This window comes from Cyclopterus lumpus, chromosome 12 (genome assembly GCF_009769545.1).
Source record: "Cyclopterus lumpus isolate fCycLum1 chromosome 12, fCycLum1.pri, whole genome shotgun sequence".
Classification (NCBI taxonomy): domain Eukaryota; kingdom Metazoa; phylum Chordata; class Actinopteri; order Perciformes; family Cyclopteridae; genus Cyclopterus; species Cyclopterus lumpus.
In genome coordinates, this window is record NC_046977.1 from 16,504,285 (window position 1) to 16,528,764 (window position 24,480).

A 24,480-nucleotide genomic window follows, 5' to 3' on the forward strand; every position below is an offset into this window, starting at 1 on the left:
ATGTCCTGCCTTTCCATAACTGTGAGGACCAATTTCATCTTTAACAGTCACGATGTGTTGGGTAGTGAAGTCTTAAGGACATTGTGGCTTTCTTCTCATTTCTTCAATGGCTGGATGCGGGTTAGACTATGATCTTAGGCCCCGTGGTGGTGGTTAGGTCCATCTGAGGCGAAGAACTATGTGTTTATTGTATTCTATTTTGTCTTATCTTAATAAGACATTTGTTTTAAGTACTACTAAGTATTACCTTCACACGCACAAGAGATTCACAGGAAATGGAGAATATCTTGGGGACAAAAGTCTGTCGCCCTTTTAGATTTTTAGCTCAAGTGTAGGCTTATGTTAAGATAAATGCTACAACAATGGTTGGAGTTTAGACATGTCGTATTGATGCTCAAGGTTCATGTTTCTAGCTGTGTGCTTGCCAGTGTAAATCTGTCACAACATAACTATTAATATATATAACATGTTCCGTCCCTTTGTCTCTTGGACATAATAAGTCACATAAATGCACTTTGTGTGTGCATGTACATGTGCATGTATTGCAGCAGTGAAATAGGACAAAAAAGGGTGACAAAGTCCCGAGGACTCATGAATTAGGTCTGATTTTCTGTCTGATTAAACAGTGACAGGGCAGAGGGTCTCCATGGCGTCTGCACGCAACCTCAATGACATAGAGTTACATCAGTGGAGAGGAGGGACGGAGGATGACTCACCATATCAGAGCTACTGAGCATTGGTCCCCAAAGGCAGGTTTCTATTTAAAGAATATTAAGTTTTTCAATACTGGAAGGTTTTTTTTTTTTTAGAGCTGGGCTCAGGGCTTGTGATGATGCTGCCGCACTGCATCTACACAGCTGGAGGTTGCCTCACAATGCTAACATGGTGGATGAAAAGCACACTGAGCATTAAAATCGTAAGGGCTTATTATCTCAGGTGCAGAAATTCCCAATAAATTCTACGGCATTAGATTTTGATATGCTGTATGTACTTAAGGAAGGTATGAACCTCCTTCTCTCTTGATGTATTCCCTCAGTAAACATGAGTTCATGTTCTCAATCACTAATTCCAATGCAGCATGACGTTCATTTAGTAAATTATAATCCCATTGAGTAAAATAGACCATAAAGCAGGGTATGCTTTAATGCGTGGCTACCTTGTGATTGACAGGTGTTTTTGTCTTACGACTTTAACCCTTTCACAGTGTTTTCAATTCATGAAAGTTAATTAAAACCTTTGTGTTCATTTTGTTCTTATGAAACATTGGATTGTATCGAGCTCCACCCTCGAGTGTTGCAAAACGACCACGAGGACCACAGCAAAACAACAAAAGGACAGCGGCCAACATGTTGAACTTCAGGGTGACTGTGTCCACTTCTTATAGCTGAAAGATAGTTTCACCTGAGTGTGGTCATGTGGTAAGATAAAGTTGAATTTAAAACGCTGCAATGCAGTAAATGGTACCGACTGAGTTCCATCAGTTTCAAAGCTATTGACTTTTCATGCCAACCTGCCCAAGGGATTAATGGAGCACAACAAAGTGCAAAAGAGTGACACAAAGGGCTTGTGACACCGTTTGCTTTGGAATGGAAATCTATGTCTGCCTTTCACAGAGGAAACAGTCCCCTGGCGACTGTGTCCGATCCACCTCCATTTCATGCTTTGTCAACTCCGGGATGGAGTCATTCCAGACGGGGAGAGCTCCGAGTTAAACGACACCAAGACTCGACATCACAAAGCCACAGGAAGGAAGTGCGGATCAGGTTTAGCGCATTAACCCAGGAGACCTCAATTAGGTCGCGACCGGCCTCTACCTGACTCAAACAGATGTGGTGCAGCAGAAAGCCGGGAGCACGCCTCGCAAATACACACATACCTGAGCCCATCGTGGAATCTCAGTGCCAATCATTTACATTGATTTACAAGTGAGCTCGTACCTCGCAGCCTGAAGCCTCGATTCCCCTCGTCTGACATGAGTTCTTCTGACTTGATATCGTAAATATGGAAATCCTGCAGCAAGGAAAGTGACCTCTGCTGAAACCTCAAACATGATACACGGTCGACCGCAAACATTCTCCCACTACGTGCAAAGGCCAAGCTGCTGGCTGGAGAACAACCATCTTTAAAAGCCTTATACTGTGTGTGTATATATATATATATATATATATATATATATATATATCAAAGCAGTTATGGCATTAAACACATGGATCAATACATCAGTCACCATTACATTAGTGAGTCGTGAACCTGCAGCTATCCTCAGAGACCTCCACCAGTCCAGTTCGGGTCTTCTGGCCGCTCCAGATTAAAATGAAAGGTCGATCGATCTTTTGCTGCTGCAACAGTCTTCTATTTAACGTTTGGTCTGCTGGCATGAACTCCGTTTTTAAATCTCACCTCAAAATCAATTTTTATAGATCGCTTTCCATTGCACTTAGTATCCTTTGTCGTCCCATCACTGAACTTAATGTTGCCATTTTATTGATTTTTATTGTTTGCCATTAAATTGCTATTCCATGCCGCTTCATTTGCTCACACTGAATATTTTTTTTGTGACAATATTGCCATTTTATTCCTTACATGCCGTTATTTTTATGATACCACACGGGCTGTGATTGTATTCTCTTCTTCCTCTGAGATGCTCTTAAACAGCACTGCATCCATACAAAATGACTATTATTACTGCGGTAAGATCATCCTCGCCCTCTCCCTCGCTCTCGCAGTTCCGTCATGCGTCCACTTTAAATTATGCATGCATCAATATTTCAGGCTAATTAATAAGTCTTTCAGAGCCCGGTTATTGCTAGCGTGGCCTATGTGCTAAGTGTGTCCAACTATATTAGGTGCAGGACCTGCTGAGGAATCAATTATGTGTCTGTCCGTTGATGAAAGTAAATGCACACATGTTCTTTGTAAAAGGTCAAGAGCAGCCATGCTGCTGAGCCGCGTGATTAATTAAATGAGACTCGGCCCTCTGCACCTACAGGGGACACAAAGAGCACAGTGGGACAACACCAATGACTATTTCAGATAAAAACTAACACAAAAGAGATGCATTTAAGCTCGTTGAAGCTGATTCCATGTGGCTAAAACCAATGGGGAGGGGCCTTCAACCTCTGGTTGAAAAAAAGAAGGCCGGTTGTAAAGAAGTCTATGAAAACATGACCCTCCTTCTCTCCTTGATTTATTTATTGTTAACATGAGTTTATAGCTTCAAGCTCTAGTTTCAAGTCTTCTTCAATACAGCGTGATGTTCATTTAGTACATTATAGTCCATTTTGGGTAAAATAGCCCATAAAGCAGGTTATGCTTTAGGGCGGGGCTACCTGGTGAATGACAGGACTCCACCACGGCGTTGTCGGGTCCGGTTGTTTTCGTCTTAGAACTTTAACCCTTTCAAAGAGGGTTTTCAGTTCATGAAAATCGTTTGTAACATGTTGGTCTCCAAAAATAATAGTCAGCTCAACCCTTTCGTATCACTTTGCATTGCAGTCAGGATGGCTTCAAAATTAGGGACATAATAGAGCAATGCCGCACGCTAAATCGGACTTCTTCTCTCTTTGAAGCAGTCGGTCCTTTTATAAGCACATTTACATTCCTGTTTTTTTTTGGTATATAAAAACTTTCAATCACCATGTTCTTGGTAGTTCCTCTAATCTCTTCATGGTCATTTCTTTGTGCAGCATTCAGGTCTGTTTCCAATGTACGGAGCTGTGCTCCAAGCTAACAGGGCTAAATGTTTGGCTGAGACTCTAATCCAGCATTAGCCTGCCTGGCTGGCACCCATCTCCTCTAGCAAGAGCACATTCCTCATCTCCCTCCTGGAGAACGCCACAATCAAGTATTCATATGGCATATTGCTATAACCCGCATGGTCTCCTTTCTATCTCCTCCTTTCCTGCCTCCTATCTTTCTGTGATGAACGACACCCATCTCAGAGCGGGAGACTAATTATTCTCCATTAATCTGAGTTGAGCAGCTGCTGTCAGCGCTGGAACCGCTGCAGACTCCAAGACCCTACTTTCCTCTCTTTCACACCCAGCAAAACCCACACACACGCAGACACACACACACACACACATGCACACATGCACACGCACACATGCACACACCAAACCAGGAAGCGAGCCACCGAGTCAGGCGGAGAGGCCGCCACACCATGAGATGGTGTCACCATTGCAACGGGCAGAGTGACACCAGGCTCCACGCTTATGTAATTAAGCAGTGAGAGAAAATTGAAAGAAGTGGCAAAAATCACACTGAAACATCACATAAAGATGTGTTATAGGGTAGAGAATTGTTAAGTCTGTCGTAATATAAGCAATAATGTCATATATATATATATATATATATATATATATATATATATATATATATATATATATATATATATATATATATATACACACACACTTTGATGAACTTTTTTACAGCATGATGAGTGTAAAAGCATACTCTAAACTAAAGCTAAAGAAAGCAATGACCTTCTGTAGCAAACCTTTTATTTTTTATCTGCTGGAACATCAAATCCAGATGGAAATATCTTTAAAGCGACCCAAGTTATAGCTAAAAACTAACAATGATCTGTCTTCATGATGATTATGGTCTAAGTGTGTGTGTGTGTGTTAAAGTTTAGGGTTATGGGAAGGCTACAGAAAATTAAATAAATTGATGTAACGTCTTCCTCAGTGACAAAAACAAATCTGTGTGAGTGTGAGTGTGCGTTTGTGTGTGTGTGTGTCGGTGAGTGTGTGGATTTGTTGTGCAATGAATACTTACTCTGCCAGCTCTTCAAGGCTCCGGTACACATCATCCTCATTCAGAGCTGTGTCCTCTGATGGAAAGGGCCTGACACGCGCACACAGATGGGAAGAGAGAGAGAGTATAAAATATTAGTACACACACCACAGTATCCACACGTAGAAAAATAAGCAGTGCGAGAGCGGCGTGTTGGATCTGCCAGGGTGTCACTCTGAGCTCCGTCACGTCGCAGCAGGATGTATTGAACTGAGGAGCCCATCAGTCACAGGGACACATTGTCAAAACACATCAACACGCTGCTTGCTGTCAGATAATAAAAATAAAATGCCAACTTTCTCAGGAGTTCAGGAAGAAAAACAGCCTTCTTGTTTTCTTTTTCATCAGCTGGATGGCCAGGTGCCTTATGAATACTCTCGGGGCGCTCGGGCAATGCAGAGCCATATATCGTATTATTGAAAATGACAAAGTTTAGAGCAGTCCTCAAAGCAACAGCGAGCGTATGGACTTTCCGTATATGTACACTTTTAGTTTTGCTGTAAAACCCTTTGGTTATGCCACACACTGCACTGAAATAAACGCCTTCACGTCAGCCCGCCGTCCAATAATCTGAATGATTCCTCTCGGCTCTCTTCCTCATTTCTTATTCCTGCCCACGCGGCATCGACACAACACAATCATACCCCTGGGAAGTGGCAGAGCATAAAAACGAATGACTAATCAATTAGCTCATTAAACAGGGTGGACTTATTTCTTATGTTTTTTTTTAAAGATATCTGCTTCCTGCAAACATTATTGTGTGCGTGATTAGAGCTCGATTGGCCAACCGGGTGGATGTTGTGCTTTATTTTCTTCATCTTCTTCTTCTTCTTCTTTCACAGGAGCTGATTGCTACAAATTATATCCTATTAGCTTAATGTTGCGCACAATTGAAGCTCATTAAAATCAGTGAGGTCACGATCAGCGCTAATCGCCAACCACACTGAAGTTACTGAAGCGTGTATAAACTAATCCCTGTTATGTTTAGAAGAGATACTTTTGAAATATGTTGTTGTTTTGGTTTTGGTTGCCATCTTTGCTTACATATGACAGTTTAGAGGCATATAAACGAGGGAGAACGGGGCAAGACATGCACCAATGGTCCCGAGGCTGGAATCGAACCTGGGACTTTGCGGTAATGTGGCAGACGCTGTAACATCGCGGCCGTAAAGGGCGACGATGCGGGCCGTTTCCTTTCCCCTGGAAGGCGGCACAATGTTTTATGACAAACAACGTTTGGGGGGAGGGATATAAAAATTGCCACATTTATTGGTCATTAGCTGTTCTCAAAGTACCCAAATACCTCAAAGTGCGATGACATCTTGTTTCAGTTTAGCGAGTTTACGGCCGGTCTTCGGAGCTGCTGTTTGTTGTGCGTTTGTTTTTGGTCGTGATGGCAGCTCACTGTTGTTGTGACCGTCCTCTCCTCCAGCAATAAATACCCCAGACTGGTGTTGTGCTGCGGTGAACAGCCCCGTGAGGTTGACCTCGACTTCCGTCTGAATAATGGAACTACTGATTACATGATTTGTTAACTTACTGTCGGAGAGCCGGTGCACACGCGCACGCGCACACACACACACACACACACACACACACACACACTCACCATTATTCAAGGAAGAGAAGGTGAACAGAGCGACGGAGGGTTGGAGTGAAGGTTTCAGGCTCAAAGGAAGAGCGTGGTGCAGTTATTATGAAACACCTTCATTTTTCTATTCACAACAACTTCTGGTAGTAGAATATGTATTTACTTTTATTTTAGTACAAATTTAAGCAACATTAAGTGACCAAACCGGCTACACCCATTGTGCAAAAGGATTATATTAAACAACAGATCTCTTTGCTTCCAAGCATGAGCAGACATGCGGAGTGCAAGATGTGCAAGATGAACAATCCCGAAATCCAAACATCATTTGACGTTACAGGTTACAGCTTCAAGCCGGTTTACCTGACAACAAACCATGTGCCATGCGTCTGCTTAATCCCCTCCTATAGCCCCTTGATCCTAAATTAAAAAATATACATATTTTTTATAATTTGCGCCATTTTTTTTTTTGTCGGTCTGGTTTTCTCTGTGTGTGTCAATTATATAATGCTAACTTGTTTTTGTTTTGTAATTACCTCACTTGATGGAAGTGCAAAGTTGTTGGCCTCGGAGAAAACCTTTTGTTTTTGGGATATGTATAAAATGTACTCCACTTCAGTTGAGTCAACATGAATGAAGTAATGAATCTCTATTAATAATATGCGGAGGGAATCGCTGGCTATTGATTTAATGCACACGGCCCCAAAATAAATGAAGGAACGTGTCCAGATGGGAAAGTACAAGAGAGAGCGTCGGAGGAAGTGTGCCGGGAGGCGAAGCGGACAGTTCGGTGTCAAGAGACCAGATGTTCACAGCTCTCATAAAAAGGCACTTGTGTGTTTAATCCATGATTATGATCAAAAGCAGTGACCTGTTGGTCACAGTGTGAAGCAATAAAAACAGCAGTTTGTGCATATGGTCATGTGTGTGTGCCACAAATAGTTCACAGATAAAAGCACTATAAGCATTAACATTTTTTCTTTTTTTATGAGGTCTTAAAAAATCTCAATTTGAGGATATATTCCACCAGCCAAATCAAATCGTTTCCAGGATATTCAACCTTCGTTTAATTTTAATGCTCTTAATACCTGACTCTCTTTCTTTATATTGCCCGCATAAAGGCAATAAAGTAGTCCATGGATACGAGATGGGGGGTCACAGTTAATTGCAGTTTGCTACTCAGCATTTAGGAGGTGGGTTTATGGAGTTTTGCCAGGAACACTTCTTTTGTCTTCTTGCTTCTTCACATTACATTTATTATGCGCTCATAGCAACTGATGCAGCATCAAGTACCACAAAGTCCACACAGGGAAAGGGGCGGGGTCAAACCGATCACTGTTCATGTCCTGTGAAGGGGGCGGAGTCAAACCAATCGCTGTTCATGTCCTGTGAAGGGGGCAGGGTCAAACCGATCGCTGTTCATGTCCTGTGAAGGGGGCGGGGTCAAACTGATCGCTGTTCATGTCCTGTGAAGGGGGCGGGGTCAAACCGATCGCTGTTCATGTCCTGTGAAGGGGGCGGGGTCAAACTGATCGCTGTTCATGTCCTGTGAAGGGGGCGGGGTCAAACCGATCGCTGTTCATGTCCTGTGAAGGGGGCGGGGTCAAACCGATCTCTGTTCATGTCCTGTGGGTAACTACAAGCAAGTTTGCTCTTTTCCGTCAAGCAGCTATGTGAGTTTGTTGCCTAAACCCAAACTCATGGCGAAGATGGAAGATTATTCAGATGATAAGCTATTGACACCCCCATGCCCCTCCAGAGAGGTGATGTAGAGCATCGTAGTTTGAAGCTCAGGAGGCCAGAGCAATGAGCCTTTCTGTAATTAAAGCACACTGGAAAGAGTGTGTCAGCCATCGAGTTAATGAATGCTCAGCTAGCTAGAGTCAAAGGTCAGCCTCAGGCATGCACACACACACACACACACACACACAATCCTGCACACTCCACAGTCTTCTCCGAGTCGGGAACTTTGCGAGCTCCTCCATTGTTTGGTCGACTTCATTAAAAAAAACCTTGGTATTTCCGAGAGCTAATTACAAGTGCTATTATTAAGGAATCATAACACAAGTGCCTCATCTGATGGATTTTACATCCTCACTTCGCCGTTATGAGCGCAAAGACCGCGCCGGAGGGGGCTCCCTCCAGAGCGTAATAACACCCACATCTTATGGCCCCCTCCAATGAAATGTGCATTATATTATAAGTTATTAATGGAGTCCCGCAGGGCTAAATTTAATTACGTAGTAGTTTGCGGGGCGGCACGCTCGTCTGCCCAACGCTGCCGTTTTCATTTCGCATAAACAACACAACCAGGTGTAATTGAACTGTGTTTATAATTTCATCAGGACTCCAATGATGAGGCGTCTCTCGGCTATTCAATAACTCTCTGTTGTCCTGCAGGCGTTCCTGCACGTTGTTCATGCCTTCACACTGTGCCGGAAACCACACTGGATAACGTGGACTTATTTAAGTTGTTTTTTTGCAGTTTAAAAGCAGCTGCTTCTTTTCGGTTAAATAAGGAGTACATTGCTCACTTTGTTGAATTCATATTTCGTCCAGGGACAATGTGTTCTGTTCAGCCTGTAGATTTTAGTGAGAAGAGGCTCAGTTTGTGACTGAAAGATTAATTTCACGATGAACCTAGTTGAGTCGCTTCGGCCATCTTTGTGCTTTTCTTTCTTTTTTCCCCATTTCTCTTCTTTCATTTTTGGTTTATCTTATTGGGATGTATTAAACAATCGGTGTTTTGGTGGTTTAGTTGTGTATCCTTCAGTTTGCTTTCGTTCATAATTTCCTGATAATTTGGGATTAGAAAATATACATTTAATAGTACAATTAATATACTTTCAATTTACCAATTCCAATTTATTGCAAACCTTGAGTCTTTTAGTTAGCACAATACATGTCAGCAGGAAATGTAAATATTAAGTTTATCTTCAGACAGGCATAGAATTCACTGAATAAATAATCTGTTTTTGTTTTCTTTAAATATACTCAAATGTAATAAATAAGAATGTTTCCTTCAATAAATCCTAGAATAAGTAATGTAAAAAATATGAACCGTCATTGCCAAGGGGTCAATGAGAGGGGCGTGACCGACTGAATGTGTGCGTTTGTTTTTGCACTTGTGTTAATCTTTATAAAAGATAATTAATAGATTAAAGAAAGAAAAATACATCTTGCAGCGTGTCGTGGTCAAGGTGGAAAAGAAAAAGAAAAAAGAGATACATAATCTAAACAAGGCCTTTTCTGGTTAAATAAAGGTTAACAATAAAACAACAAAAACCCACTTCCTGCTTGACGCTTTACTCCCCAAACAACCCTCTCTTGTCCCGCCCCTTTCTCCGTGGATTGTAATGTCTCGTTTACACTTCCTTCCGTCCTTAAAGCCGATGCCGGCCTACAAGGAACGTGAGCCGGCCCCATTGATTGGACAGCAAAACGCCGGCGTAGCCGTCGGTGCTGAATGCAGCTCCAATGGTCAATGTTGGAAGCAGTTTCGTGTCCCGGGACACGGCTTTTGTTTCTGCAGGGGTCGATAAACCGCCGGGGCTCAAGAAAGTGTCCACGCCACCACGCCTGTCCATCAAACCCTCCGGCGCATAAGTTAGGATGTGTGCAGAAATGGCATGCGAGTAAAAGCCTTTTTTCTTTTTCACAACATTAACTAATGACATTAGCACACCGCGATGCATTCAAAACACGAGTGAAACATGAGGAGTGGATGTGCATTGTGATAACTGCATATTAATGTGTGTGATGTAATACAGTGGCGTGAGAGGGGGGAGAGGAGGAGGAAAGAAAAGGGAGGGAGGGAGGAAAAGTGTTCATAATTCTTTTTTTTAAACAATGTGGAAACACGTATGTCGTCAATGACAATGACGTCTTCTAGCAGAAACGCTGTATAACACCTATTTCATGGAGGAAGTAGCCTTCATGTCACAGAAGGGCTTTTCATCCGACACACAAGGACTTGGGGTTTTATGAGTAGATACAAAAATAAATAATCACATTGTATATAAAAAAAGAAGGAAATGTCATATTTCCCTATTTTATATCTCCTCATCTTTTGGTCTTTGGATCAGGTGAAAAAAAAGATATTTGAAATTGTGATGATTATTTCATTTTAATTTGAGGCCGCAGGGAAAAACAGAGTGTAGAGGCAGCATATGTTCACATGTAACTGAGACATTAAGGGTTCATTTTGAGAAACCAGTGTGTGTGCTTGTTGGAACAGTGGAGAGACTAAACGAGAATAAATCAGCAATCACCGGTCGTTGAGCCGGTTGGAACATTTCAACATATCCCCCAATCATAGATTTTTTTTTTAAATTTGTATTAATGGTTGCCGACTGGTGCATTTCCTTATTGAGCAATGTCAATGAGTTAAAATATACCACGAACAAAGAACTTATACAGCATCTACTGCGCGCAAGAAAATGGCTCCACTGTAGCTTCTCACCCACCCACAGGTGTGGTTTTCATTGAGAACAAAAAGTCATAATTCAACTGACACAAGCAATACAAAAATCACGTTGAAGGGGAAGTATATTCTGCACATACAATCCTCCTCATCTCCCCTCTGCCGTGATGCTGAGCTGAGTTCTCTCGCACCCTGCGACCCAGATCCTCTTTGACCCAGATCCCCTTCGACCAGTCAGACATGAACTGGGACAGTGAAGCGTGAGCCAGTTGAAGGTTAGAGTGTGGTTAGCTGAGGACACTAAAGATAAGTGGTAGGAAAGAGAGAGGGGGGGGGGGGATGACCCCGGCTCATACTGTAGATAAGCTGTGAGGAACACAAGGTCAACAACGAGACGGGAGCGTGGAGCCTCAACACAAAGGGGGTCGGATGGGGTTTTGATTTGATGGGTGTTTTTCTTTAATAAGTTGTTCGAGGAAGGAGGTTTTGTTTCAGAGACGTGGGGGAGGGGACACAATGAAGTTAGAGGTTCTTTAATCAGACCGGGGAAAAAATATAAATATAAAATAAACAACAAAAATCTCAATCATTAAAAGTTATCAGATATTGTCTTCAACTGACGTTCAATGCATCTTTTTATGTCACAAATTGTCACACTGTAAATCTAGGAACAAATGATAGGATTTACTCCCAAATCCATGCAGAGGAGAGTAGACTAAGTTCTTTTCTGAAGGGTGTCTGGAAAGCATCGCGTCAGTCCCGGAGAGGTGAAACCGAGGGCAGAAAGCGAAGCCGCGGAACAATCGAAAGGAAGCTTATCTCCATTTTCGTTGTGGACTCGGACTAATCTGTATGACGTAACATGGATGGTGGGAGAGCACTGAGAGATGTATTTGAATAAGTTGCTCGCAATTAAACTGTAAAGTGTGGAAACAATATTAGGAATGAAAAAAAAATTCATAAAAAAGGACCCGAACGCAGACTCCTAAAGGACAAAATAAGGCGTACATGTTTCCGCCCGGGGCTGGAATGCCGACCGAGTGACAGAGACGTGAACTATCGATGCCCCATCACAGTGAACACACATCAAAGGCCAGACCAATGGAGTCGATGGACATGCCGAACCCAGAGAGAAACTCTAAGTGCCATTTTAAAACACAACGGATGGTCTGATGTGGTGTCCATGTATAAATTACTATGGAGGCTATTGTCCGGACATTGAGACCTCCACGCTGGGGGAACCGCAGCTTGACAGGGTCCATCAAATCCCTTTCTAGAAAACTTTCCTTTATACGTTATGCTCTTCTCTATTTGCTTCTTAAAAGCATTAAAACATTTCACACAATCATTTTTACACCTTATATGTTTTTTTTGCCACAAGCCTCCCAACTTTAGTGCAAATCTAAATCTCTGGATCACCCTTCTGACGGCGGACCGAAACAGACGAAAACATCCTGTGAGACGTGGGAGTTGAAATGAAACGCATAAGCACATATTTTTTAAATGACATCATCGTACCGGCAGACTTGGCGGGCCCTCTCTTTATGGGACACGACTTGCACGGGCGGCGTGGCATGTGTTGGAATGACTTAGAGCCGGTCTCGGGCCTGGACGTTTGTTGACAGGCGCGTTGGAGCGTGACAGAAGAGATCTGTCACATCCTCGAGACCTCGCAGTGCCGCTGACCTTGCCCTGAGCAGGAATACCAAGACCCGGGTGAGGGGACCCTTTAGAAAGGCCAACTGGGGTCAGTGAACATCCGTGTTGTGGAAGTGTGATATCAGCACCCTGTTCATGTGATATCATAGCGAACATGACAGTACATACGTGTGAATCCTGCAGCGAAAGCATTAAGAGAGGCACTATTGTTTAAAGTTATCTTTACTTCTAGTCATGATTGTGCCAATTCTATCGAGGCATATATATATATATATATATATATATATATATATATATATATATATATATATATATATATATTAGATATATAATATATAAGATTATATATATATCGGAGTAAAAATCGAGGCCACAGAGAGTGAAATGTGACAGGTGCAAAAACAATCCCAGAAACAGCTTGTGGTTCAGAGGGTTAAGCAATGTGTTAGATATTAACACTGAATATGCACGACTGTCAAACCCCTGAAAATCAACACCTAACTGCAGCTCTTTTCTTTTTTCAGCCATATATTTGCACGGTTGACACCTAACAGATGTCTTTCCTCCAGAGGAAGCCGCTTACAGCACACGAGCCCAATCAAGGCACTAGTACCTGAACTGCTGAGCACAAGAGAGCTGCAAGTGAAGGGAGGGGAACACGCAGCCTGCTAAGAAACCCAGAATCTTTCTTAGCAAGTTACAGAAGGAAAAAAAACATAGGTGGTGAGTGAATAATGGACTTTTTAGTTATTAAGTTATTACTACACATCCTTTTTTTGCAATCCCTGTGTTGACACTTTGACGCCCTGAGGAAGTGTAGTTCAGTGGTTCATCCAATTGCCCTTTATAAACGTTTCCTTTTCTTTCCAGGCCAAGAGCTAAAAGTGACCTTATCCTTAATAAAGTCATACTGTATTGATCCCCGTGACGCAGCCATACTGTATGTGCTCTCACGTTCACCCCCCCAAAAGCAGGGCGAGAGGTCAGGGTACCTCTCGGGGGCGGAGAGGAATGCGTTTGGCTCAAGGACACCTCAGTAGTCCGGTGCTCGTCCTTCCGGTTGAAGGACAGTTGGTACGAGCGCGTACGCCTCGGCGCCCGCGACGGAATGAAGGCTCGTGAAAACACAATATCCCCTCCGATTCATGACTCATCTGGGTTCTCACCTTTCACCCTCACTTTGAGAATCTGAACTTCCCCGTGAAATGGACTCGTTAATTAGTATTCAGATTACTGGGGATTAAAGCACCTCAGGTCAAACGAGCCTCGACTTTGACAGCGACCCAGCAAAGTGGACAGGCCGTGAATTAGCCCGCAGTCAGCAGGTTGTGCTTGTCTTTATTAATGCCGAGGGGCCGGTGCTCTGTCTCCCTCTGTCACTCACCCTCTCTCTCTCTCTCTCTCTCTCTCCCCGGCATGGCTCCTAATGGGCACGCGACATCTACTCATTACTCAGACGGATAAAATGGCTTTTCATGTGGCGCCGGTGAGCCGCCGAGCTCCCAGCGGATGGACGAGCAAACGAAGAGCGATCCGAAGCCCCGGGTTCCGGGTCCTCTCCGCCTCGCCCACCATGCGTGAGAAACGACCGGCCCTGCATACAATGTGGTACCCCCGACTCGGATAGCGAGCGGGATAGATTTTGAGTGACGGATTGGAAATGTGCTGTGTTTATTTTGCTCCCCGTAAGATGGCAGAGGCAGAGAGCTGCAGCTAATTGCCTAAACATGTAAATTGACTTGAGCGGCGGATGTTAATAGCCACCTCCATCTTAATATTGGGCTGCAAGCGTATGTGCAATGCATTCATCCAAGCGGTTTCCGTCGCGGCTGCTCAAATGATAAATGAGAGCGTTACAAATGAGACACGTACCTGATGCCTTTGATTTGTGCGATGCTGTGGTGGGAGATCCGGGACAGAGCGGAGATTACCTGGAATAAGCAAAGAGATAAACGGAGATATGAACATTCAACTCTTTATTGGTCATCCTTTTTAACCAAATAATATATTTCAGGTTGATACTGCCGTGCACACACATTTTTTAAAAAGATAATACGTATTACAAAGTTAAGCAGTCAAAGGTAGCAAACAATTCTAAATAAAAAAATATGTTGGAATATTATTTAAAAAAAGACATCAGCGCAATCATAAATCAATAGTGGTTACTCTAATAGTTCATGGGGGGTTCCTATTCAACCTTCACTTCTTTCTCTACTGGTAAATCTCTCCAAAACCATAAGGCTGCTAATCATTCCTCTGCCGATGACACCCACATCTACCTCGCTCTCTCACCAAAGGACGAGAGGCCTCGAGAAAGTAAACGAGTGGATGCAACGAAATCTTGAATGAAATCATTATTGTTTTATCGAGCAATAAAAAGGTGACACAAATCAAGTGAGACAACGATGATCTGAAACGATAAACAGTCAAAGGTAACTATAAAGGCAACATGAAACAAACCATCTGAGACAATAATCAACTGCAGAAGTAATGTATTCCACTCTACTTTATACGTAAAAGAAGAAAAAGAAGTTAACATTCGTCGTCCTTCAACATTACTGGAACATCCCTGAGCATGCGGGCGTATGCAGCGCCACAGAGAACATTCAAAGACACGGGTGGAGGGGTACTACTTTTGGGTAAATTACACACCGACACGTAGTCACTCACTTCCCGTTATTGCACTTGTTTTCTTTAGTTTGTTTAACCTCCATACTTTAGTAGAAGAAGGTTAAATGTGCTTTTGTTTAAGTGGATTTAACGCTGCTCGTGAGTCACACGCAAGTGGGCTTATGGCAGTGGACTGCAGATGGCGTCCTCAGACTCAGACACACACACACACACAAACACACACAAACACACCCCAAAACACGACACCCCCCCGTCTCCTACACCTCATTAGCCACTCCTGGGGTGTATTTGGGCCCGCGACACCGTGGCAGCGCCAGATGCCTCCGCGACAGGGCGGAGGAGACTGTTATCTCAAGCCCCTCGTCCTCGGCAGGTGTGTCGCCTCTCATTCAAAACTCCCTCTCGTCTAAACACACAATGCGGCGTCGCGGTGCTCGCCGTGAAGAGGCGGGCCACCGCTCTCGGACTGCGGGATACTTGCGTTGGAGCGCTATTTTTGGACCGCAAACCTTTGACTCTCTCTATTCGAGCTGGTTCTCATGTTTAACATAATCAGCCATGTGAGAGTGGAGGGGTTACGTGGGGCTCGGCTATGGAGTACGTATACATCACATTCATTTACATATGGCCACTCAACGTGGGGGGGGGGGCTTGACGGGGCTATTGCTCGTCAGGATGATAAGAGGTTATTTCTTTGTGACGTTAAAGACCTGTGTAATGGGCACGTTTTATGGTTCCAATAGGCGGCCGCTCTGCCATTACACTCCTCCTTGACATATATTCAAACTGACTCGAGGACTAAGAGGAAAGAGAGACAGACAAAGAGGGAGAGGTGAGCGGACAATGGTAGATTGCTAATTCAGCTCAATGTCTGTTTAGCCAATGGTTGGGGCCGTTTAATAAATCACGGCGGGTAAGCCTATTGTGCAGCTGGGTGGCGTGCCGCCCACCTGGCCACGCTGCAGGGAGGATTCATATATGGCACACTGCCCCAGGATCGTTAACGCCATCTTTTTTGGTCTTATTAGCCCACATTGTCTTTGTGGAAAGGGTAACAGACGGCATAACTTCAAAACGTGAAGGGTGGATTGATGGATAGGTGGACAAGTTCGGTATTTAGTAGCAATGAATATTTAATGGCGAGCAGTGAGATGAGATCCGGCTAAACGCAGCGGGTTTTGGCCAGGTTCGTCCAGGTTCAAAGGGAACCGGGGCCGCTGGCCTGGAGCCAGCAGAGGTCACAGCGGGGAGTGCTGTTCGTGACTCCCTCTGGCTTGGAAGAGGAAGCGTTAATTTGCAATCTGTTTTCAAGGCAGCCGAGGAAGTAAAAGATCTGCTCCCGCATTGTGACAAGTCCCGAAGATGATAACAACATTTCTTATTTACATATTTGTGTCGAGCTGCCGTTTCGCTACAGACAAAGTAGGTGTGAACGGGGGTTATAATTCCATCTCATCGATTACTTGAAGAATATCCCTTTAAGTGGCTGACCCTTTTTTTGGGAGCCTGCCTCCTTTTATCGGTTTCATAACTCTGTCTCAAAGGTGGCCTCTCTGCCTGATTGTGCTTTCCTCTCTCTGCACACCGGTTCCTGTTTACCTTTCTGCGTCTAAAACACTCCCTTCACCCTCCTCTGATCCTTTGGTTCAGCCAAAGCCTTTGAGTTGCCACACATTATTAATTTCCCTCTCATCTCGTACTCCCCAGAGGGGGGTGGCGGGGGTCTTAACTCCGTGGGTTGGCCAGAGAATAAAGCTTCTTCCACCCCTCTAGGAATATGGAAAAGACAAGTCACATGATGGAGTGATAGCTTAGATTTGTAAAGCCCCAAACCAATATCTTATCTTAATCACCACTCTGCATCCCCTTACCCACATCGGACCCTTTCTGTCAGTCAAACGGATCCACTGATGCTTGCAGTTTCTGACTGGCATGCAACCGTTGTGATCCCTCTACATGCATGTACAAGTGTGTGTGTGTGTGTGTGTGTGTGTGTGTTGGCACCAAGGCAACGGTAGGGGAGCCGGGAGAAAGATTGGATCTATGGATTAACGGCAAGGCGGAGCCAAGTGCTTGCAAACACACGCCACCCTTACATGTCTCCAGACTCGCCACATGTGGCCCCCGCTGGGGCCTGTCGAGGACTCAGGTGCACACCCAACAGCCAATCGGAAGACCTGCAGGCCCCCAGTTACCCATGGCAACCGGGCTCGACTGAATATGCATGGTCATCAGCTACGAGTCGAATCAAACGGAACCTGCAGCCATATGCTATTAACAGTGGGAGGGCAGGGCTGTGATTCAATTAGGATCTGGAAACATGCAAAAGAGGACAGTGTGACAGTCCATCTCTCTCTCTCTAATATCATTGGCGTCATATACATATACATACTTTCATATACACACATTTCTAAAGTATTTTTTGAATACACATGCAGAAGAGCTATTAACATATTTTCACAATATTTCAAGTCAAGTGTCCCCAGCATCCACTTTGGTCCCCTCTCTCTCTCTCTCTCTCTCTCTCTCTGATAGTGTGTGATATTCGTGAAGTTTTTCACACATCGATAAGACAGCATTGCTCTGCTTATGCCAGCGTGCCAAAGTGGTAGGCATGAAGCAAAAGGGACACCGAGTGGGAGAACCTGAGAACAGATGGCTGAGTGGGAACCCTGCGTGCCCGACATCAATAATAGACCGACAGAGGAGGGACGGCAGAGTCCTGTGTGTGTGCGTGTGTGTGTGTGTGTGTTTGTGTGTGTGTGTGTGTGCGCATGTGTGTGTGTGTGTGTTCCTACTGCCTCCGGGAGTTTCTGATTTTTACAAGGCTCCTCTTATTCGCCGTCTTTTTTTCTCTTCCCTTTCTTTTTCTGTATTACGCACACATTTGAAACGCATGCATGTCTCAAATATCACACATACAAGAAAGCAAAAATGCTCCATCTGTAGAGGTTCATGCACATAACTTAGTTGACACCCTCAGGGAATTTTAAATGTATTTAAATTATTCAACCTGTATTCAAATAAGGTGGGGGGGGGGGGGGGGTCATACAAATTTCCGTGTGAAGTGCAAACAATAAAATAAATAGATTTGTGAATATAAATAACTTTCGGACAACCGTTTTAAAACGTACAAACGGCAACGGAAATAAATAAGATATATACATTAATAAAAATGGTAAACAGGGGAAGAAAGAGCCAAACCAGCTATGAATAATTTAATTTAATTTATAATAATAATAATAATTCATGAAACATTACTGGATGAAAGCATCACTGACTTTCGTACGAACATACAAATGCACTGATGAACACATATAATGAGCCTAAAAGTGATGCTAAATATATGAACACTGTTATAACAATGAATACAACTCTAAAAATGAATCAAACGTTATGCGCATAGAGTTCTGCCCTCCTGGATAAAAGCGGAGGCTTAAAACGCCGCGCCCAAAACCCGAATGTCACGGGATGTGTTTGAGTGCACGCAGTCCATCTGTAATGGGCTCTTGCGTACCTATGACACACTGTGAGCCGAGGGAACCGCATGAATGACCGCCATTAGTCTCCGAGCATAAGCTCATGTTTGAAGTTGCTGAAGGCCATCGGGAGCCGGGCCTGCGCAAATCCTGATTGCAGTCAGATTGGCACCTGCCACATTGCAGTAAATCCCCTCAAAGCAGACCCTCAAGCTGCTTGATTACGGGGGATTTCACTGCGTATGTCCAGACAAGAAAAGCCTCCGGGTTGGCCTGAGGGCCAGAGAGAGAGCACCACCGCTGACCCAAAGACCCCATTTACCATCAGTGGCAAGAAAAAATAAAAATAATAAATGGCTGTGCGCCTACAGAGGGCATTCAGCCCACGCACGCCATGTAGAGAGTCACGACTGATGGAGCCGTGGGTTAGCTTAACATCATGAAAGATGGTGCTAGAGGTGTTAAAGCGAAGGGAAAAGTTGGGCAGATTACCATGCATTTTTTTCTACAACCATCGATATGAATTATTGATATAAAATCCATTTCCGAGCTTATTTAGCTTCAGGCCCTCGGACATCGATTGGATCTGAACCGGCGCTCCTTGAGGGAAAAAGGGCCAACGGTGGCTAATGTGTGCAAATTGTACTCCATAGATCGCGTCGGCCTGGTCGACACCTGCCAATGCGGCGCCGCCATGTCCATGACCTTTGCTCACTTGTGCGCGACTACCAAGGATGTCACGGCGTGCACCCGGTCGAAATGCGCACACATGTGCCACACAAACACACAAACACACGCACACATGTAGATCAATAGTGCACCAGCATGTGGAGCATGCAATATTGGTAAAGAGACAGCTCCTGGTACAGACGGGGCTTAAGAGAACTTATCCAGGTGTCTAAAGGCCGAGATAAGAGGATGAAGATGAGAAAAAAAAGGGAAAGAATAAAAAAAAGAGAAGCCAGAGGTGAAAGCCCCGTGCTGCACAGGCGAGTCACAGTGTCACCGCAGAAGACACCAATTTGACCTCAGTCGTTTACTGCAAAGGGTTGTGATATATGTCCGATATATTTAATATAATTTGTTTGGTAACCGGTCCAAAACATGACTCCAAACCCCTGAGTGGAACTCACAGGGCATCTGGTGACTCAGCGGAGGACGGAGCTCCCTCTCCGCCGAGGGGCTCTGCTAAGCAGGCGCCGTGGCAATATTGATATGTCAAATATTTGATAGTAAGTAGTGCATCTTTTAGTCTTAAGACTGTTGTTCTCACAAAACAATGAATTTGAAGTTTTCACCCTAGTCGTAAGTTATTCATTTGCACGTAGTTTTTAAATTTACATTGATTCATTACTTGCGTCGAGCAAGCATGGCCACTTTGCACACGCCGAATGCCGGACGCCGCCTGCACTCACACGTTGGAACGAAGCGGCTCATGAGGGACCTTGGTGGCAGCTGGACAAAACAGCCAACAAAACAAGTGCAAAACAAGTGTGAACAAGTGATGTAGAACAACCCTTCTCCCCCATGTGGAGGGATTCTTGAGCCAAGCTGATGCCGTTCACACAACAACAACAACAACCAAAAGACAAACACAGAGGCTGAGCATGAATGCCTCTCGCAATGGGCTGTAAATACAACTGTGATTCAAAATGAGCGTTGAGCCAACAAAAACACACACCAACCCAACAGCCCAAAGAAATCACAAATGGGTCAAATTCATCTGCGGGGCGAATGTTCATTATGAAGCCTTTACAAAGGGCGTGATATCACTTAGAGAGCGTCTGTGGTCTTTGGCCGCTGGTTACCCTGCAGTTTAGAAATGAGCCGAGATCAGACACACAATCTGTCCACGGCTGCTTCCTCCGACCAAACGGCGGGTCACATTTCTTGCACAATTGCTCACGATTTCAACACACTGCTGAGACAAATCACACCCCCCGCTTCCTGTAAGTGCTGAAAGGGCTCTGCTAAAAAAACCAAAAATAGAGGGGGGGAAAAAGAAAAAGCGTACGCGTGTACGATCCCTGCCGGCATGCGTGGTTTTGCTTGGCACAGTTTTTTTTTTTTTTGCCTCTCCCAAACATGCGTTTTGACATTTTCTTGCTGGAAGGGGCCTCGGACCTCCTGCCGCGGTTGCAAAGCGTGTCGTGTCACATTATAGGATCTTTCATCAGCTGCGACGAGCCGTTCCAACCGCTGGACCGTCACTGACATTTTAAATGGGCGGCATGTGCAAAAGGCTCGCACGGGGCAATCTGTGACACCACGTGCCGCCGAGCACGCTGTTCTATGATGTCGAGTGGAAACGCAGCAGAAAAACACAACAGCTGGAGGAAAACACGCCGAGAGGTGATTTTGTGCGGCGAGGCAAAAGTGTGTCGCGTTCGGGTCCGTATCGCAGACAGGAAGTGGAACCGACTCTCATCCAAAAATTGTTGGTGATGTGGTTAAGTTGCTCGATTGCTCCGCCAACGAACCTGGATCACTGGCTTCAAAACTTGAATACTACAGAAGCAAGCTAATATTCGTCCCTAATATGGGGTCATCGGAGAGACTCATGCACGCTGGCAGATGTGTAACAATAGCTAAACAAAAAAATCGCAGCTGGATCCTTCCTGAATTCTTATGCATTACTGGCTTCATTTTTAGCAACACTAGTGTCAGGATTTTTACGGCATGGAATTGGTCGGTGGTTGAGAGAGTTTGATGCTCAGTCCACAACTGTTATTAAATGGATTGCCACGTAATTATGTGAAGTAAGACGTGCGCCTCGAGAGGATGAAGTATGATGATACTGATTTCTGGTGACTCCTCAATTTCCTTCTATAGCAATAACCAGCAGGTCAATAACTCATCCGTTGATATATTTCAACATCCCTGTTTACTTTAGTAGCCCCTCCGACTTTTAGACGGATTGCCACGCGGTAAAGGGCGATTAGCATCACAATCTATCAACAAATTTGACCAAATGCTGAGCCGGCCAATTAGCACATGTGAGCATGCCAGCGAGTTAAACTAAGACGTTGAGCGTGGCAAACATCCACCGTGGAGAAACAACATAAGTCGACTAGTGTATAACCTATTGTACAGTGGATTACTGTGCAACACAGAGAGTAAACATTAAATATATATATCGTTGGGGTCTTTGTTCCAGACTTGGATCCATAATTTAAACTCAATTAAAGATATGATTCAATGCTCGGGTCAACGGTGATCCTCATCATCATCGATGAAGTGCAGGGGGCCCTGAGGCGATCATCGCCCACGGCGTCTTCCGAAACGCGACGTGGTGGGAGCTTAGCTAACCTAGCTCGGACCTGAGGCTATTCCACTACCCAGCATGCTCCTGGCTAACACAGCCCGAAGAATTATTCTGTCGGAGCTTTTTGCAGTTGCCCCGTCATGTTCTTCTTGTGAAGCTAATCTGCCACAGCTGCCTTTAGTTGCGCAATGCTTTGTTGCGTAATGACAATAAATGGTCGTTGAATAATTGAAGGGGCCAGACGCATTTGCAATATGCATGAGTGTCACTGTCATATGCATATTTGTACAAATGTGAGTGCTTGCCTTGGAACGCGCCGGTCTGTGTGTTGGCGCATTTCATCAATTTTTTTTTGTTTAGACCAGACCAATAATTTGTTTTGTCTGCTTGCTGTTTGCAGAAACAGTTACGGTCCGGCTGCCATCCAGCACGACACCGTCTGGCTCACATGTCAACAGCTGCTGATCTTCTGGTCATCACAAGGCCAAAGCTCGCTCTCTCGCTTTCTCTCTCTCTCTCTCTCTCTCCTCTGTCAGGGTCAAGTCAATAAACAAAACACTCCTAATATCTAATGCTGCATTCACACCAAAAGCGCTGCGAGTAGATTCCATGCAAAGTCAATGCACAGACGCGAATGGGTGCGAATAAAGCACCGTTTTTGGAATGGTTGGGTACCGTTTCTCTTCCAAGGTCAGACCACAGATGCTGCTGTTAAGCGCTGTGGTAAAGTGAGCACCACGTATTATAGCCTCTCGTATTGGAGTGGACTCTCCATCCATTCTCATCCGCTTAGCCAGGGCCGGGTCGCAGAGGACCAGCATTTCTAAAATATTAGTATTCATTCAAGTTCTTAGAAGATCACACAAAGAACGTTTCACGCCTGCAGTATTTTGTCTTCATAATTTTACGACTGTAATCTCTCAAATGTATTTCTTTTTTCCTCGTAAATTTGCCTCTTTAATCTCTTTTTTCCAGAATAATCCTTAAACACCGTAATTTATATTTTTTCCTACGACAGCCTTATTACGCCCTCACATATTGTAAACTAATGAAAACATAGACTTCTGCTAATAAATCCCACCTAAATCCTACACACTGGACCTTTAAGAGATTAGTGATGAATATTATGTTATCTGATTTTAAGTTGACCGACTGTTCCTATTTTCAAATGAACCAACCAGACGGACTCCTCCACGCCTGAGTGGATGGCGGCCGTAAGAGGAAAAAATGAAGCCATTTTTCCTATCGTTTGGGTATTTTAACGTGGCCAAACAACTTTTTTATTTTGTTATGGTTTCAGATTGATCTGGGCCGAGTGTTGTGCATCACAGATGATCCCTTACACAAAGCTGTTACTGGGGGGCGTGTGGTGACACAAGGGTTTAAGGCTTTGGAGCAGGTTGTGGTGATAAGGAGGGTTTGGGGATCAGGGGATGAAACGGGATTTCTCCTGATGTGGTGGGACGGGAATGATGAGGCTAACACTTCCACATAGTCCTTATCAAACAAAGGCACATGAGCATGTGTGTGTGTGTGTGTGCGCGTGTGTGTGATTGATGTGTGGCACTGGGGTACGTGATGGTCCAGCACATGTCTGCCTGACAGAGAGCACTGAGAGAATGAATGGGATTAGACCAACATGCGTAATCCAGCTGGCCTGTGGGAGGGAGGTGTGCCCACACCACTCTGCTGGAGGAGTATAAGGAAGTTCGGGAAGGGGGGTGGGGGTGGGGGGTGTAAACCATCACATTATTTTTTTGATCAAAGCTTATTTCAAAGCAGAATTCAACCAATTTGACACATGACGTGAACTCATTACGGGGAGGACTACTCAGCCTGTCTGAAATAATGACCCTGAGGATATTCGGCCCACTCGACTTTAAAAGATGTGGGTCGAATGAGAAGATGTGAACGGTTGCATTCTGGGAAATGTAGGATCCAAACGTTATGAAGTGTAAGGACAATAACTCAGGACATCTCTGCCCCTGTTGATTGAACAATTATCAATTCTGACACAATGTATTGATTTTCATTTTCTCAGACACTTCATTATTATTAAATTAATATATTAATATTTTCTCTAAAGACAAAACATATATATTTTAAGGAATTTGGCCAAAAGTCATATAAATAAAATCTAAATGTGTTATCTGTCATCTTTTTCTTTTTTAAACTATTCACTGCTGGAATAGTTCCATCCAACCCATATTGTCGGCTTTTCTGTCTGCTTCTCCTCTTTCATCGCTTTTTTTATTTTTCCAAAATATTTGATCATATTTAAAAGGGGTTGGGGGGGTGGGGGGGGGGGGGGGGGGGGCTTAGCGAAAGGTTGATTCCACACGGAATCTTTTTATTACCACCATTGATATTTCACTAATCAGCCAACATTAGCTTCACATTCACATGCCTGCACTGAGCGCTAATGCCCATTAAAGCCCCTCCAGACGTGCACAGCTTATTGGCGTCCTTATTCATACACAAGCGGAAGACTTTCCCCACTCTGATGGGGGAGTCCCGCTCCCCCGTCTTTAGAGAGGTCGTATTTGTGGAAGATGCATCCTGCAGAGACCCAGTGGGGCTTTATACTCCAACTGGGTACCGAGATACAGGATGATCTTTTTTTCCCTTCAACTCT

General features: G+C 44.3%; 1 protein-coding gene across 1 annotated transcript in view; it reads right to left on the reverse strand.

Moving 5' to 3' along the window:
* Positions 1–24,480, reverse strand: part of LOC117740356 (guanine nucleotide exchange factor VAV2-like) — a 164,120-nt gene that overhangs the window by 36,816 nt on the left and 102,824 nt on the right. Inside the window, 2 exon segments of the mRNA XM_034546712.1 lie at positions 4,783–4,851; positions 14,343–14,401. Coding sequence (XP_034402603.1) covers positions 4,783–4,851; positions 14,343–14,401 — 128 coding nt within the window.